The sequence below is a fragment of the Caenorhabditis briggsae genome (assembly GCF_000004555.2).
Source record: "Caenorhabditis briggsae complete genome, chrI, whole genome shotgun sequence".
NCBI classification, from domain to species: domain Eukaryota; kingdom Metazoa; phylum Nematoda; class Chromadorea; order Rhabditida; family Rhabditidae; genus Caenorhabditis; species Caenorhabditis briggsae.
The window spans coordinates 8,019,672-8,036,816 of NC_013489.2; the positions used below are offsets into that span (position 1 = coordinate 8,019,672).

Below are 17,145 nucleotides of genomic sequence, written 5' to 3' on the forward strand. Positions count from 1 at the left end.
ATCGAAAAAAATTAATTTTATAATTTTTGGATTGTTTTATTGCTTGAGCGAACAATTTTCGATAGAAAATAGCTCATTTTTAGCCAATTTTTTTGGGATTTTTGAATTTTTGTGTGTAAATCACTAAATTGTGATTGTTTCCTTCATTCAATGATCTATAAAATTATGAAAAAATGAGAAAAAATTCAATTACCACGAAAATTGAGAAAAATTGAGGAAAATTGGGAAAAAAGGGAAAATTGGGGAAAACCGAAGGAATATTGAGAAACAGAAGAAAATGAAATAGAATTGAGAAGAACAGCAATTGAGAAAAATTGGTAGAGGAAAGTATCGACTGAGTTTTAAAACATAAATTAAGCATTAAAGTCCTGTGTTTGTAAAACTTGTCAAGATTATTTTACAGTTCTTCGTTGTATCCTTTCCTGAAGTTTCGGGACTCAAAAATTCAAAAAAAAACTAATGAATTTCAGCACAGAACAATTTCCACAATTTTTTTTCATGATGAGGGAAAAATATGACACAAAATCAAATAGAACAATGTGACAATGAGAAGTGAAAATTTTCTGTCGTAATTTTTAAAAATTCAAAAATATTGAGATTCTGAAGTTCTGCGATTTCGAAATTGTGAAATTCTAACATTCTGAAATTCTCAGACTCTGAAGTTCCGAAATTCTCAGATTCCGAAATACTGAAATTTCAAATGTTCTGAAATTCTAAGAATTCTGAGATTTTCAAGCACTGAAATTCAGGAATTCAGAGACTCCCTCAAAAAGAACTGTACCCCCGAATCACAAGCGTTGTACCCCTGAATGAAATGAGTTGTACCCCGAATTTTTGGCAGAAATTCTACCCAGTTGACCCTCCGAAATAACACCATTGATAGTCTGTAATTGTGTTTGCTTTCCTCAAAAAACTACGAAAAAGAAGTAAAAACAAAAATTCATCATGTTCAGAATCATATACTCAAATTGGTCTCAATGACCCCTATGAGACTATCAATGCCCCCTGGGAGCATTTGGTCCGATGCCCCCTATGAGACATGGTGGGATGCCCCCTAAGAGACAACTTCAGGATGCTCCCTATGAGTTAGTGACCCCTAAGAGTGTATGCCCCCTTTGAGCACGATGCCTCCTATTTCGATGCCCCCTGAGAGTATGGGCCTATAAATATCTACTGTAAACTCTAATAAAATGATCCCATTGCTTTTAATTTTGAGCTATTTTATTTCGGTTCCTGTGAAGGATATCAAAAAGTGGTCAACTGACAAAACGTTTTCAATTATATTATAAACACTTTGTCAGTTAGCCACTTTTCGAGACCTTTCACAAAAATCAAGATAAATAGGCTCAAAGTTGAAAGTTAGGGAGCCCTTCTAATACAGGCTTTACGGTATATGGATTTTATGTATTATCTTGAAATTTATTTCATGACTATGTTTCACACTACAAAAGGATTACTGTAGTTATATTTCTCATTTTTCAAAATCAAATTTAAAACTCACAATATCAGCTGGACACTGTGGGTCAAATGAAGCTGGAAGGCTTTTCATGTACTCTTGAGCTGCTTTTACAGTACTCTCCTCGACAACAGTTTTGCATTTATCACATGCAATATTCATTGGCTCCTCAGTTTCGGATGTCAGCTGGAACATACTTTGTCAGGAAAGAACACTTATTTGAAGCTTACAATTGGAGCATCACATGCCGGATTAGCACATTTGATAGCAGTCAACGAGTCATCCTCTGGATCCATACATCTCGTGCATTCACAATCGAAGTACCATCTTGATTTGAGATCTCTTCTCCTTACAAATTTACTTCTTCCAACATCAATGTATGAAATGAACGCTTGCTCAGTGTTTTCAGCATCAACACCTGGAACCAGAGGACGAAGACAGACACGGTATCCATCGAAAACCATCGAACAAGTTGGACGACACGAGTGATTGTATTTCGATACACCCAAATCCAAAGCCATTCCAACTTCATTTCCGGCATTTGTATGAATACTGTGCGAGTTGATGGATGCTTTACAGAAAACATCGAAAAAATGTCCTTTCTCAATCATATCATCCTTACGGAAATTTCCCATTTTCACAAAGATTTTCTCAAAATGTTTCATCTTTTCTTCGTCTTCTCTGAAACTCGAAATTTATGAAAGACTTTGAGACTTTCATTGCTAACCTGATATCTTTTTTATGGTCAACCAAACTCGAAAACGTTCTCTCTGCTTCCACTCCCAATTTATCTCCATTCTTCTCGAGAAATTGAATACGATCAATTACTTTCGAAAGGAAAAGAACCTCGGTGAGTGGAAGATTCGGGAAACTCTGTAGTTGAAAAAAAAGATAGAATCTTTGTACCTAGGAATATAATTATACCGCTTTCAATCTTTTACACTCTGGTTTATGAACCAGCCAGGCAATTGCTTGGCAGTCTTTGCTACAGTACATTGAGAAGTTACATCTAGAATACGAATTTTGGATTTATTTGACTGATAATGAAGAACTTTTACCCTCCACACCGAAGAAGTTTTTCTCCAGGAGCAGGTCCGCGAAGACAGTTGGCACAGAATTCATTCGCTTTTGGATTCAACACTTGAGTGGCAAACGGTGTCTCGAAAATCTAAAAATGTACGAATTTTACCATTCTGGTGATGAAAGATTGGATCTGTGGAAGAGGTTGTCGTGTCCGAAGTCCCCACAACGACAACTACCGCAACCTGAACATTTTTCTAATTTTCGAAGTTTTTTTTCTAGATTTTCATGCGTTTTCCTCTAATATTCAACTTTCTTTTTTTCTATTCTCCGACATGTTAAATAGCAAAAAAATTGACGAAAATCAGTAAAAAACGAGAAAATAAAAAGACTTTTAGGTTACGGTAGTTTTCGTTGTGGGACCTTCGGCATCACTTTGTAATAACATACCAAAACAATGACTATTTTGTCATGAGAAAATTCTGCAAACGATTTACCTTAATTCTGGCATGAATAGATGAGATATCATCCTTCTGTACTAATGGATCCTCATTCTCATTCTTTGCAACGTTTTTGTTCTTTTTCACAGCCATTTTTAGTGGAATCAAGAAAAGAAATTTTTTGGAATAGTAAAGATTTTTCGAGGAGAAACAGGAAAGATGAGGAGAGAAACGGGAGGAGAAAGCCGATGGAGGATGAGTGTAATCACGGCAAATATTACACACCGAGGGGCTCTTGGTACTCCTCAAATTCTCTCGGTGCTCCGAGAGCTTTCTGGCAACATGTTCCGTGTATTTTAACTCTCATGACAAATGAAGTCTACTTTTGACTGTATTGATGTCTAAAATGTGTTGAAGATCTTCACTATTCACATTCTGGATCTATTGTAATTTTCATAACTGTCTTTTCTTTCTGTTGTTGTGAAAAAAGTGAAAAAGCAAATAATTGAAATATCTCAATTTTTATCGGGGACAGCCCTCAGGAGATGGAAAAGCACATTGAGATAAAAAGGCATGGTGGATATAGTTCACACAGTTGATTACGTGTTATTAAAGGGTGGATGGGTTGGGTACAACTGGGTTGGAAGTTTGTTAGGAAAAGCTTATATAAATGGCGTAGCTATAATAGATGTAATGTTTACAGACATGTGAAAACAGTCAGTTGGTTACAAAGAGAAATTAATTAAATGGGGGGTAAAGCTCAGACGGAATGCCCGTATTCGTCAAAACAAGAATCAATGGAAACCGTTATTGGATGAAAGTGAAAAATAGGGATATGGTTGGAGAAGTTAGCCGGTTGATTTATCAATGGCCATGAAAAATTAAAAGAATGGGCCTTTTCGCACATTGGACATTTGCTGCAGCATGTCTGATCCTGCTCGGTCGAGTTGAGTGAACCACAAGCGTGGGCAGCTGAAAACGGGTAATTACTCGTCACTATGCACATAATTAAACTTACGTGACTCTTCCTTGAGAATCGTAGAGTGAGTGCCAGTGCCATGGCCCATCACAAGAGATAACTGGATCCAGACTGGAAACCTGGTGGCACAGTTTCACGTAAGATTCCCAGCAAAACTGACAGCGAACACGGTCGGCTGGAGACATTGTGACCGATGGTTGCAGTGGCTGAGACACTGTGTTAGTGGCGTAGGTTGTCGGCATGTAGTCGATGTATCCATTCGATCTCTTGACAAACGAATAATCAGCGAATGATGACTGAAAGAATTTGACTGTTATTAGATTTTCATCATTACCACATACCGGCAAAGTACTCTTGGTTTGTGGTGCTGCGAGCTGTCTCATTGATCCTCCATGTTGGCTCGGACCACTGATCTGGCTCAAATTAGCACGTGAAGTGCTCGTGGAGGGTTGAGCTGGTTGCTTGTACCGAGATTCAGGAAGAAGGAACATGTCCAAATCGACATCAACTGATGGGTCCATGATATCGTGGATTTTGCTGTCGTTGTCCGATATGGATAATCCAGCGAGCATGTTCTCAGAAGATGAAGCAGAGGAGAAGCCAGAAGATGGCGTTCTCATCAGCGGAGCTCCAGCAACTGTCACCTTGCGAGAATGGTGGTGGTGGGATGGGCGATCGAAAGCATGATAAACCTGCTGTTGTGGTATCATTGGGCGGACTCTCTTGTCCTTTTCGATGTAAGTCAGGTGTGTCGTCTGAATATGCTTGTTATTCGTCTGTGAGACTCCAACGCTCAAATTATTTGATGAAGCTGATGGACGATTGTTCGGAATCAATGGTTTAACTTGAGAACGAAGTTGAAGCAACTGAAACAAAACACACTTCATATTTAATTAAAAATAAATTCGGGACATTTTGGGCGATTAATACTTACAGCAACACTTAGATCTGATAATATGACTCAAGCTTTTCGAATTAGAATCATTTTACCTACACCGGAGAAGCCAAGTAATTTTCAAGAGATAATCCAACAAACCTGTTTAGGTGCCTCGTATTGAGATTTTGAAACAGCAGTGTTGCTTATTGGACAGTTGTTCTTCTGAAAAATAATATATATCATGAAAACGAGATAAAAGTGAAGCTATTGGGAGGCCGAGAACCAATTTAAAACTGAAAGTTATAAATTGAACTTGATTCGATAATAACAGGATAGAGAGGATGATTGCAATGGATAAGGGGGATTTGTGAAAGCAATACACTTACATGATGAGACTGATATTGGAGAAAAGTCGACGCCATTGTTTCGCGCGCACCTCTTGACACAAAATAATTTGTGAATGAATGAAAAAAAACATCGTGTTTTTTCTAATTGGCAACTTTCCCAGAAAAACGCGTGGGAAAATGGCGATTTTCCCACGATGGGTCATGGGAAAGTGCGGTAGAGCGCGGCGCCACCTAATTTCCGCGCGAATTCAAAAGATTTATCGCTTTGAAATACCGTACCATTCGTTTGGTGAAATTTGGTTCTATTGAATTTACGATTTACGTATTTAGGAATCGGAGATGTCAATGAGTTTTTCGAAAAACTGAATCCGAAAATAAAATAATTATCTCGGAATTCGGAACACAGAACTGAAAAAGGTGCGGAATCGAAAAACGGAACCCGAAAAAAACTGTCCCGAAATCCCGAATGAAATTCATATTTCGAAATCCGGAACGGAAAAAAAACGCGGAATCCGGATATTTCCTGTGTGCAGAAAATTCTAAAAAATACATGATTTTTTTGTATCGTTAGTCGTTAGAAGTTTAAAAATGAAAATCCGGAATAAAAAATGTTTTTATCGGAACCGGAATCCGGAAATTTCTGATGTGAATGCAGGTAAATATACATCAATAGAAAACAACATCTAGAAGCTACTAAACAATTCTTCAGAAAAGTTTACCAAAGTAGAGTTTCATTGAGAACGTCTAATCGGCGACGCTAATCTCGTCGGGGAATATGAAATAGAAGAAATGCAAAAATAAATGGAGTAATTAGGTTGACTAAATAAAACGATAAAAAACTACAGCGATGGTCAGAAAGAAACGACAGGTAGAAGATGAATGTAGACCTCCTATTTGGGAGAAAATGAAAACTAACGGAATGAGTCATTGTCATTTGTCACATTAAAGTGTTTTTCGGAAAGAGATATACGAAAAATGGAACAATTTTGGATTCAACATATCAGAAAAACGCCGAAGACAAGCCAGCTACACGGAAATATGGGTTAGAATGAACATAATTACATTGCAAGTTATAAACCGATTAATAGGTGAAATTAATGATGTCGTCGGGAGTTGGAAACCATAGAAAGAATATTAAAAGTAATCAGAGTGCATACTATTGTGAAGTTTTTCTTATCTACACATTCTTGAACAAACGGAATAGTGAGAGCGAGTTTGGTGATTGACTGACAGGTTCTAGGTGTTCCGGAGTTAATTCGACTTTATTGAGTTTCAAATTTTTAATCTTTGTGTTGTAAAGATCCCAGAAACTTTAGAATTAGTGCTAGAGTTTATTATGTTCAGAACACATGAATCCTAAAATACACAATGAACCTCTTGATGTTTCGAGGTTACAGGTTCTTCTTTTCTTTAAATACACACCCACAAAAACCTGCCATGTGTGTTAAAGTTTCTAAGAGGAACGTAAACAATTTGACAAATATTATAGGAAAAGAACTCACTAATACAAGTTTTCTAGAACATCTCAAAAAAGCCAACAAAACAGATAAGAAGGCAAAGCCTGGAGGGCCCCACACTGTCAAGTTTGAGCTCATATATCGCGGCTCCTATAAAAGATATCAAACTTGTGTCAACTGATAAAATGTTTGAGATATCATCATAAACAATTTATCAGTTGACAACTTTTTGATATCTTCCACAGGAACTGAGAAAAATTGGCTCAAATATAAAAAAAGTTGGGCCCGTCTGTTATAGGTTTTACGGTAAAAGAAATGGGAACGATGGTGGAAAGTGAAAAAAAAACAGATAGGTCTTATAAATTTGGAAAAAAAGTAAAAAATCATCGGAGACTTTTCTGAAGATTGGTATTCCATCTCGGAGAAGATAAAAAACGGAAAAGTGGATGAAACGATAAAGTTACGTAAATGGACAGGATGGTATAACGGGCCAGATAGAGAAAAGAAGTGGAGATGAATCACCAAAAAGAACAACCGCCTACTCTTCTTCTTCCTTTCTTTTTTCTTAACCCGTTATGGTTCTGTTTGCTGCCCTGCCACGACTCACAGCCACAAAGCGAGCAGAAAAAAGAACAAGAGAGAGGTAGAGAGAGGAAGAGGTCAGCACACAGAGAGAAAAAAGAAGGACAGTGTTCTTCTTCTTCTTCCTCTTCTTCTACTGCTTCCCACTTCTCGCGCATCGTATCTGCACATTCTCTTCTCCGTGTGATATATTTGTCTCTAATGTCTCTTTTTTCCTCTTCATAAGGACAGACAGGACACCTCGAGCCATGTTATGGTAGAGGGTGACCTCGAGAAAATAGAGGAAGAGGAGAACGACGTGTCACCTCACTCTTCCGCGCGGTAAAAGCAACATTTGGTAGAAGATAGAGAGACTAATGAGAAGAGGAAATGAGAAAGATTGAATAGGCGGATGAACCCCCCCCCCCCCCCCCCCATCATTGTTATGAATGAAACACAGATTTCGAGAAGAAGGAGAAGATCAGTTTTTCCGAAAACGGATTACGCATCGAGATGAAGGTGACGGATTGAAACACCTCAAAAGTGTGATATATTCCCTGATAAGATAAAACATTCGTCATTGGGAATTCGGAATATTTCCGTAGCTGGACTGCAAATATTGTGTTCGTTGGAGTCACGGATTAGCTGATTTTTGAAAAGAGAATTCAGTTGTTATGGTAACAGTGAGTTGAATGAGCTAGAAACATAAATGAAGTATTTCCTAATGAACTGAAATGAATCAGGGAAAAATTTGGAATAAATTATAATTTTAGGTGTTGTTTCAATTTCAGGTGGAATCATTGGATCATCCTACAATCCGTGCGCAATTTTGCTTCACGGAAGGCGGAAGACGCAAGACGGAATACATCTTTCCTGACGGAAGGCACAACAAAAAATCACGGATTACGGAAAGCTGAAGATGGAAGGTTAAAAATCGAGTAACTATATTTCAAAGCCGCTGAAAAAATTTCAGAAAAGTGAATTAAAATTCCAAAAATCCCACTAAATTCTAGTTCCTGTATTTGGAATTTTACCGTTGTAGCACCCATACCGTCAACTTCGAGCACACATATCTCGATTCCTGTGAAAGATGCGAAAAAATTGTCAACTAATGAAATATTGGTGATATAAAGATAAGTAATTTACCATTCTTTTTTTTCAATTCTTCCAAGTGGTCAGCTTTTCAACAAAATTTCATACTGTAGCCTTCTAAACACTACTGAAGCTCCAGAGGAATTGAATTTAGGAGGAAAAGTGATTGTAAAAAAGGAGGAAATGTTTGAAGAAGAAAACACATTCAATGAAACGGTTTTTCATGGTCGTTTCCTTCCGCCAAATCAAATGGGATGGATCGTATAATGTGTGTTTTGCAGTTTTTTTTCTTTTTGACCAGACAACCTATATGAATACTTCAACGAGTACAAATAATACTTGACAGTTTCACTGCAAAATGGAAAGAAGGGAAACGGATAGTAATTTTGAAGTTATTTGGTATTTTGGGAATGAGTCAGTTATAATGAAGGGAAAATACTGTTCTCTTTTTGAACGTATACAGAAAAAAAAATAACTGGACTGGATTGTCCCAGGCGCGGGGACTTCGTTTGGATAACAATCTGATGAGTCATACTGTACGTTCGGAAGGAATCGTTATATGGTTAAGTTTATATATTTTTTTCAGGAATTTGTTTCAAATCAATGGGAATAAATAGAAAATTTCGCTTCCTATTTTTAACCTTTTGATTTTTCAGTTTTTTAAACCCAATTTTTTCACTTCTAATTTTCTTTTCAAATTAGTTTCTTTTTTTATTCACGGTGTGATACCATAGTAAATACACCGGCTAGGAAAAAAATGAAGAGAAATTAGCTCAAAATGAAACCAAACAAAGGATATCTTTTCAATTTCTGGCCGTAGGCCGGATGATGCTATTCGGAACGTTCAAAAATGCAATAATTCAAAAAATTCCAAAAAAACATAATTGCAAATTTCCGGGCCGGCCCGCTGTTTGTATAACAGCTGATTTTTTTGAATTTTTTTTCGAAAATTTTATAATTTTTCAAAAATTTAATCAAAAACTCTTATATTTTTTGACTACCTTCTGCTTTGAAAAATTTGTAACTTGTTTTCTTTTTTGATTCAAAAAAATGCCCCAATTTTTCATTGGAAATTTTTTTTACTGAGAAAGGGCGGCCCGGCCCGGCCTGGCCCGTTGCAAGTATGGAAAAAAAAAACCAGAAATTGATAAGAAAGAAAATCGATAAGAGAAGCAAGAAAGAAGATATGTAAAAAGATGTCAATTAGATTCAGTGCTTTAGTGGTAGAAGATTACTGTAGTTTGAAAGACCCAATAGATTACTGTAGTTGGAACGTGTAGAGAATGAAATACAGTAGTTGAAATCCGAAACGTTATTGTAGTTTCAAAATGCCGAAGATTCCTGTAGTAAAGAAGTAAACGTTTTGAACTCGGAAGTTGGAAGTTTGAGTCGGTGTGCTCAAGTAGATCCTTCTCTGCTGCCAGAACGCTCAGCGCACGTATCTATTGCTATTTCATTTTCTTTCAAAATTTGATTTCGGTCATTTGGTAAAAGGGGGACGTTCAGTGATAAACACCTAGCCATGAACCCCAAACAATGGCGACCCGAGGCCTTTTAGTACTTTTTTTACTTCAATGACGTCGATCAGTCTTCGAAAAAAAAGAAATAGCAATGTGTAGCGCATCCGAAGCTTCCTGGCAGTGGGCAGCATCTTCCTTCCAGCATCAAGCATCCGACGTCGTCTTCCTTGTTGATCCTCTGCGAAACCCGGTGATCCTCGTCGAGCTTCGAAGTAGAGAGGCCAGTTGTCGCTGTAGGATCGGATCGGATTCCTTGCCATCCCAGCTGCCCTGGAACCACGTTTCAACTCGAACTCCTCATCGGCTCCTCGGTCCGACTTCTGGTTGATTTCTCCAGCTTATATAGCTCCTGTAGATCAGATCTAAAGACAAGATAAGAAATGAGCATGAAAGTTGTCAGCACACGCGGAAATTCTGATATTTTTCTAATAAAACAAACTAAAAAAGAATATGGTAGATTTACTTCGGATTACTGTAGTTTTTGACTGAAATCAAGATCAGCATCATCGCCGTAGATCAGTCACATCAGGACACCTAGAATTTAAGAATAGACAAATCAGAAATTTCGAAGTCTTTCTCAGAATATCAGAATCTCAAAATCGACATATCTCGAAACCTCAGGGTCCCAGACTTTCAGACTTTCAGAATTTCAGAATTACTGTAATTTGAAAATCTATAAGGTTACTGTAACTTAAAAAATTTATAGGGTTACTGTAGTTTTGAAATCTATAGTTACTGTAGTTTGAAAATGTAGTGGATCTTTTTATTCTATTGGAGTATATATATATACGGTAGTCTAGAAAGAACTACAACTATTTTGGCGTCCATGTTTTTGATATTCGAAATTGAAAAGATATCCTTTGTTTAGTCCTTTTTTTTCCAGGAATTTGCCTTCTTTTCCTTTAACTTGTTCTACTATATCCTTCATATTCCATTATTTATATTGAATCTTTCTAACTTTTAATGATATTTTTGTTATTGTGCACTTTGTCACACCGCGGAGTTCTTCTTGTGATCGAGATCAAATCTTATTACACTTTGTAGTAAACTTTCTTCTTTTTCTTTCTGTCACTCTGTCGAACATATATCACTTTACACCAGATTCTTCTTTCCTCTTTATTGCTCTTCGCATTTCAGTTTCTGCTCTTCCTGTGGACTTTATGTTCAGATGAGACGAATATTTTGCAACTTTCTGAACGTCTTCGTTAAGCTTTCATACTTCAAAATTTCATTTTATTGAACTTTTTAAATTTAATGTCAAAATTTAGCATTCCAGAATGCACACTATCCCAATAACCACTGATTCTGCCTCCTCATGGGATTGGCCTCTACAACACAACGATGGTGTTGTCAAAGTGACGAATACTTCTGAGAAATTCGAAGTTGGACTTGATGCTGGATTCTTCGGACCAAGCGATATTGATGTCAAAGTCAACGGATTAGAAATCATTATTCATTTGAGACATGATGTAAGTTTAGAAAATTCAAAAACATTTTGAATGTTTGAGGAACTTTCAGGACCGTCAAACCGAATACGGTATCGTTAATCGAGAGATTCATCGTACCTACAAACTCCCGGATGATGTTGATCCAGCCACAGTCAAATCTCATCTGAATTCATCTGGAGTTCTCACTATCACCGCCAAAAAACTCTAAGAAAATATGTTTGACATTCTATGAAATTTCAAGATGCAATAAATTCTGTTTGCCATATACGAATGTACAAAATAACTTTTGACATCTTCCACTTCTTACTTTGATGTTCTGAAAAATGAATTATTCGATGATAGTCTTTTTTGCGTTGTTCAATTTTTCAAAAAATAGGATTCATTAACCAAAAGGCTTTGAGATTCACAACTTTATGAAACTTCGAAAAAAGTACAATTCGATAAATGGCACAATTTGGGACGATTTCCACTTATTGGGCTGCTGCTTCCGCTGTCATTTTCGTTAAATTATCCGCATTTTTGTGGTTCTCTTCTGACGTCTTCTTTTCCTCTTCATGATAAGTTTTTGGTTCTTCTGGGAAGACTTGATCTGATTTCTCTTCTAATGTCATTCCTTCCAATTCCTCTTCGATAAGACCTTCAACATTGACAGTCTCTCTGAAAATGTAAACGAAAGGAATTCCATTTTCTTCTTTCAGGAAGACAGGTGTGTAGTTTTTTGCGTAAGCATGATGCATATATGTGGAAGATGGTCCTGAAACAATCAAATTGTTAAGATTCAGACGATAAAATCATACTTACCCATGAAGACTTTGATGCCTTTGGTTTCACGATTTGCTCTGAACCATGCTCTCAAATTGAAAATGTAATCAACCATATGAGTGAAATCTGCGTTATCCTTGCACATTTTCATCTCCACAAGCTCTCCCAACTTTTCTCCAAAATCAAAAATATCCTTCTCAACTCTCCACATGTCAAACTTCTGAAAAATGATTTTGAACAGGAGAATTTACAAAATTTGAGTACCGTAATTCCTGTAATAGAAGGGCTCCAACATTGTCAACTTTGAGCTCAATTATGTCGGCTCTTATAAGAGATATCAAAAATGTACCAACAGATAAAATGTTTATGATATTATGATAAACAATTTATTTGTTGACTACTTTTTCATAATTTGCGCAGAAAGAAAAGTTGGTCCAAAGTTGAAAGTTTGAAGGCCCTTCTATTACAGGTTTTACGGTATGTTTCTTTTAGAAACATATGACAATTTTTGATAAAAATTAAAAAATCACCTTCATTTTATACTTCCATATCACATCAATCACAGTTTTCGTTTCGTTCGATTCGGTCTCCACATTTATATAGTCGGCTCGAAATTTGAAAAACAGCTTTTCGACGAATTCAAATTTCCCATTTTCAGCTTCCATCAACACATCCCCTGTTAGATGATCCTTGAAAATTACCATTCTGGAAACATTGAACTTTAAAATATTTGAGAAGGTTTTACATTTAGAAAAAAATGGATAAAATACCGTAAAACTTGTAGTAGAAGGGAGCCATTACTTTAAATTTGAGCCTATTTATCTCGGTTCCTGTCACAGATATAAGAAAGCTGTCAACTGATAAATTGTTTATCATAATATCAAAAGTGTTTTTTCTGTAAACAGTATTTTAATAACTATCACGGTAATCGAGATAAATTAGCTCGAAGTCAAAAGTTAGGGGGACTCTATTACATGTTTTACAGTACTTCAACTTCAAGTTCTTGAAGTACTGTGAGTTTGGATTTCAAAGGCGGTTTTCCATAACAAAAGACCAGGGTCAAAATGAAAATTGAAACGACGTCTATTAAAAAATAGAATTGCGAAAAACGACATATACGATTGCCGTCTAAAGATTACAAGAGAATTCGAAAAGAGATGAAGGAAGTGGAAAGTGACGAGGAATCGTTAAAAGATCTTCTGAATGCACGTAAAACTTATTAGATTAGGGATAAATTTTGGGTTCTGAAGTTTTGGTTTTAGACTGAAATCTCAAAAAAGAAAAAGGACGCTCAAAATGAGTTTCAAACAATGCATAAAACTAAAATTTGAAAAAAAATTGTGATTCAGATTTTCTGGTGTTGCGCAGACTCGAATTATATTCTAAAAAATACAATGTTTAAAAATACAAAAGGTAAACTAAACTAGCAAAGAAACATTCTGCTTATTTTTGAATGTTGTCTGAACACGAAACATGATCTTGATTTAGATCTTGGCGCTTAAGTCTTGGATGGACTTTGGGCATGTACTCGATACGGTCAAAAGCATGATGATGCAAAATAAATAAAAGTGAATAAGATTCTTATGAGAAAAGAAAGTTAACTGAATCTCCTCCTACTGATCAGAAATAAATTTGAAAAACCACAAACTAATCAAATGAAATTTTTTCTCATTACCTAACTACAACCTTAAGTCCACCCCTCTTTTTTTTTTGATATCATGTCACTTCATTTCAGTGTCTCGTGGCCCTTAAGAGAGACACAAAAAGATAGAAAAACCGGTTCATAATTGTTTGATAAGTGATTTGTCGTTGAAATTCTGAAGGAAGATCGAACATCGAGACATGGTTCTTGAGCAGAGACATGCAGTTTTGAGTCAGATTACGTGAGAATTCCAAAGTTCTTTGGCGGAAGAAGATACAAAGACAACAAGATGGATAAAAGAGAATTTTACTGTACTAAAGGCGACAATGTAGGAATGATATTTTGATTTACCGGCGACAATAAGAGAAATTACAAAAAAAAGAGTAGTTATTTGACAAAGTACGAAATTGATAAAAATGGTTCCTGATCCGTTAGTAGTTAATCTTCATTCCCAATGATCTTCGAATGTATTTCATCTTATCTTCCGATCTCAAAATGTTGGAACAACCTGAAAAAATCAATCGTTTGACTTTGAGTATTTTGAGTTCACATACTGATAAATAGATCTGGTCGGTCGGGAATAAAAATCTGATGGAGACGCTGAAAAACTTCTTGCCATTCCATATTGGTTGCTTTGTATCCTTTGAGAGTGGCAACAAATTGTTTCTGATTGTCAAGCGACATCTGAAATGATTGATTTTTAAAAACAAAAAACTTTTATTGTTTTACTCCTTTCGTAAGTTCCGAAGTTGGAATGTTGAGAGCATTCTGGTATTTCTCCGGAAGGGTTTCGCGAGTCTGTAATTTCTCAAATCGGGATTATTTCTTCCCACATGTTCTTACCAAAAGAACCATCTTTCTCTTTTTCGGTGGTTCAGATCCGGAGACTACGTGTTGTCCAGATGAATTTCCTGGTGTTTCAGCCTTATACTTCCGCTTATTCAAATCAGAAGAACTTGATACATTTGTTTGGGAATCGTTTTCCTGCTCCCATTTCTTGACTTTCAACTCATCCTCATTCTGTGAATTTTCTGGTTTGAATATATTTTGAAGTTATATTTAGTCTCAAGAACTTTCTGGGTCTAAAAAAAAGGAAAAGTCAATGTCATATTATTATTTTCTGGCTATACATCAAAAGTTCCTTGATCTCAAGTCCCTAATTCTAACCGTGGGGAGACTGAAAACAGACGATGAAGAAGAATCGTATTTAATCGGACGTGGTTCAATCTTTTCTTTCTTCTCAATCTTCATATTCGCCGGGGAGAACATGTCTTCTAACGTAATATCCGTGATGTCATCTTTTGGATTCGAAGCGCTTTGAGATTTCACTTGTCTGAATGATTTGCAAGTCTTTGCTTGTTTCTTGATATATTCTGATTTCGAATTCTGAAACATTAAATTCGTAATTTTATAGAATATAAAAATTACCTCAATCAAGTGACCTCTTTCCTTGAAAAACCGGGCAGTTTTGAGAGCACAGTTATTAGAATCACAACGACTAATTGTGTTTCTTAACCACTTTGGAAACATTTCAGGTTTGGCAGATGCATATCGTGTATCGATCAACACAACTGTTCCAAAATCATTTTTGTGACGAAGAACACGACCAATCGCTTGATTGACTGCTCGGAAAGCTTCCATTTGATACCAATCACGAGACGATTGCGGTTCGTTTGTCTGAAAATTCAAATTTTCAGAGAAAAAGTTGAACACCCTCACCAAATCCTTTCTTCCCATTAAATCATCCAAATACATTTTCTTCAATACAACTCGCTCGTCATGAATCGGTGGATACGGGATCCCAACAATGATGACGGCTCTTGACTCTGCATCACAGAAATCGATTCCTTCTGAAACTTTTCCTCGACAAACTGCCAGTAAAGCTGCTCCGTGAGGTTCTGATACACCCTATAATCATAATAAGAAGAAGTTTTCGAAGCTTTCGAAAATCGAAAACCTGTGTATATCTCAATCGAACAGCAGCTAGTTGTTCTTTTGCTCTCGGTTCCACCGCAATTTTCTTGGTCTTCTCCATTTTTTCCCAAAAAGTTTCAGGCGAATCTGATGCTCCTCGTTTTGTTTTTTTCCACACCTCTACCAATTCGTCCATTTGTGAGTACGAGGAAAAGAAAACGAGAACTCCTTGTGGAGTCGTTTCCATGACACGAATCAGTGATTCGCCTACATCTGACACATATTCAATGTTCTTTCGATTCTGGAAAGAACCGACAAGTCCTCCATGTTTTCCACGAGTCACGATAGATGTCAAAACTGGAACTTGTTTCAAAGCATGCTCGTTTTCAAGAATAGCTCCGAAATTTCTGAAATATATATCTGAATACTGAAAAGTATACAAACCTACAGTCCCATGTTATAGGTGAATGCTTGGATGGGAGAGAGTGTTCCACTAGCAAGAAGTACATTTCGAACTCCTCGCATTTTCAACATTCGCATAGAAATTGATGCTTGAAAGCAGAAATATTTTATGACAAGTTTTCCACTATCTTTTCGGATGTACAGTTTGCAGTTACGAGCTACGGTTGCTGGATCCACGCGATCGGCAAGCTGTAAATGACTGACATTGAAACCTGAAAGTTCCCTAGTTCGCTGGCACCATGAAACTATTTTTATTAATGAAGACGATGATGTTTTCATTCTAACGAGGGAAGCTACAAAAAAGTCCTGATGTCGTCTATCAGAGATAACAAGAAACCGAAAAAACAAGGAGTACATGAGAGAACTAAGAAACTTCCAACATCAGATGCTCCAACTTTGCAGGCCAGATCACCAAAGTTTAAGGTATGCGCATACTCTGCTTCTGATAGACCTCCGTTTCAAGGTGAAACAGAAAATGAGCCGCGAGAAAATGCAGCAGAGCTCAGAGCAACGTTCCTTCAATGTGATAGATGCGAACGAGGAGGAAGATGTTAATAGAGTTTCCAGTATTCTCCTGATCCATCTCCAACAACTCTCCCAACGTATCCAGCATTCCAACTACTCACTTTGTTCCAGTTACAGTCTTTTTAGAGCTTGAGAGTGTTAGCCAGGTATTCTACAGTATTCCATAAGCCATACTCTTTCTAAACTTCCAGTTTCTCATTGCTGTTACTATCAACAAAAATATGGTTATCACAGGTGTTAAACGAGAATTAATGGCATGTTTCATGCCTGGAGATCACGTCTCTGGTATCAATGAAATCTCAATTTGGAATCGAACTCAACTAGACAAGAATTGGGCAACTATCAGAAGCAAGACTCTCAAAAAGTAAAAATTTCTGTTCTCGTTATCCGTGTTTGGAACATTTCGTGCCTGAGCAAAAATCAACTCGAACGTCTTTCTCCTTCGCTAGATGACCGTCTTCATTACTTTTCTGTTCGAATTTATTGCAACAATAGAGCAGCGGGATTGTGTTTGAGATCAGAAAAGAAGAGATTATTGACAAATAATGTGAGTGATGGAGAGGAGGTGAACTCTTGAAAATTACTGTATTATCAGGTTCGAGCTAAAACTGCAATCAGTTTCGGCCTACTTGTTGGAGATCAA

The 17,145-nt window shown here is 36.7% G+C and overlaps 6 protein-coding genes across 6 annotated transcripts; 1 reads left to right on the forward strand and 5 right to left on the reverse strand.

Annotated features, from left to right (window-relative positions):
• Positions 1–1,471: 1,471 nt before the first annotated feature.
• Cbr-set-18 lies at positions 1,472–3,069 on the reverse strand (the record flags this gene model as incomplete). The annotated part of the gene is made up of 6 exons (XM_002648418.2): positions 1,472–1,642; positions 1,687–2,137; positions 2,184–2,329; positions 2,381–2,465; positions 2,515–2,624; positions 2,974–3,069. 6 exons carry the CDS (start codon positions 3,067–3,069, stop codon positions 1,472–1,474), a joined length of 1,059 nt encoding a protein of 352 aa, XP_002648464.2.
• Positions 3,070–3,797: 728 nt separating this feature from the next.
• On the reverse strand, positions 3,798–5,015 carry Cbr-lst-1 (the record flags this gene model as incomplete). The annotated part of the gene is made up of 4 exons (XM_002648419.2): positions 3,798–3,888; positions 3,935–4,191; positions 4,237–4,761; positions 4,932–5,015. 4 exons carry the CDS (start codon positions 5,013–5,015, stop codon positions 3,798–3,800), a joined length of 957 nt encoding a protein of 318 aa, XP_002648465.2.
• Positions 5,016–9,446: 4,431 nt separating this feature from the next.
• On the reverse strand, positions 9,447–10,009 carry CBG24754 (the record flags this gene model as incomplete). Its single annotated transcript, XM_002648420.1, has 2 exons — positions 9,447–9,570; positions 9,765–10,009. The coding sequence occupies 2 exons, from the start codon at positions 10,007–10,009 to the stop codon at positions 9,447–9,449; spliced, it is 369 nt and encodes a 122-aa protein (XP_002648466.1).
• A 1,017-nt stretch (positions 10,010–11,026) lies between these two features.
• CBG24755 lies at positions 11,027–11,405 on the forward strand (the record flags this gene model as incomplete). Its single annotated transcript, XM_002648421.1, has 2 exons — positions 11,027–11,218; positions 11,268–11,405. 2 exons carry the CDS (start codon positions 11,027–11,029, stop codon positions 11,403–11,405), a joined length of 330 nt encoding a protein of 109 aa, XP_002648467.1.
• Positions 11,406–11,667: 262 nt separating this feature from the next.
• Positions 11,668–12,663, reverse strand: CBG24756 (the record flags this gene model as incomplete). Its single annotated transcript, XM_002648422.1, has 3 exons — positions 11,668–11,951; positions 11,999–12,179; positions 12,490–12,663. 3 exons carry the CDS (start codon positions 12,661–12,663, stop codon positions 11,668–11,670), a joined length of 639 nt encoding a protein of 212 aa, XP_002648468.1.
• Positions 12,664–14,032: 1,369 nt separating this feature from the next.
• On the reverse strand, positions 14,033–16,256 carry CBG24757 (the record flags this gene model as incomplete). The annotated part of the gene is made up of 7 exons (XM_045237996.1): positions 14,033–14,109; positions 14,156–14,285; positions 14,331–14,399; positions 14,445–14,621; positions 14,769–15,509; positions 15,559–15,922; positions 15,964–16,256. The coding sequence occupies 7 exons, from the start codon at positions 16,254–16,256 to the stop codon at positions 14,033–14,035; spliced, it is 1,851 nt and encodes a 616-aa protein (XP_045091410.1).
• Between the last annotated feature and the right edge of the window lie 889 nt (positions 16,257–17,145).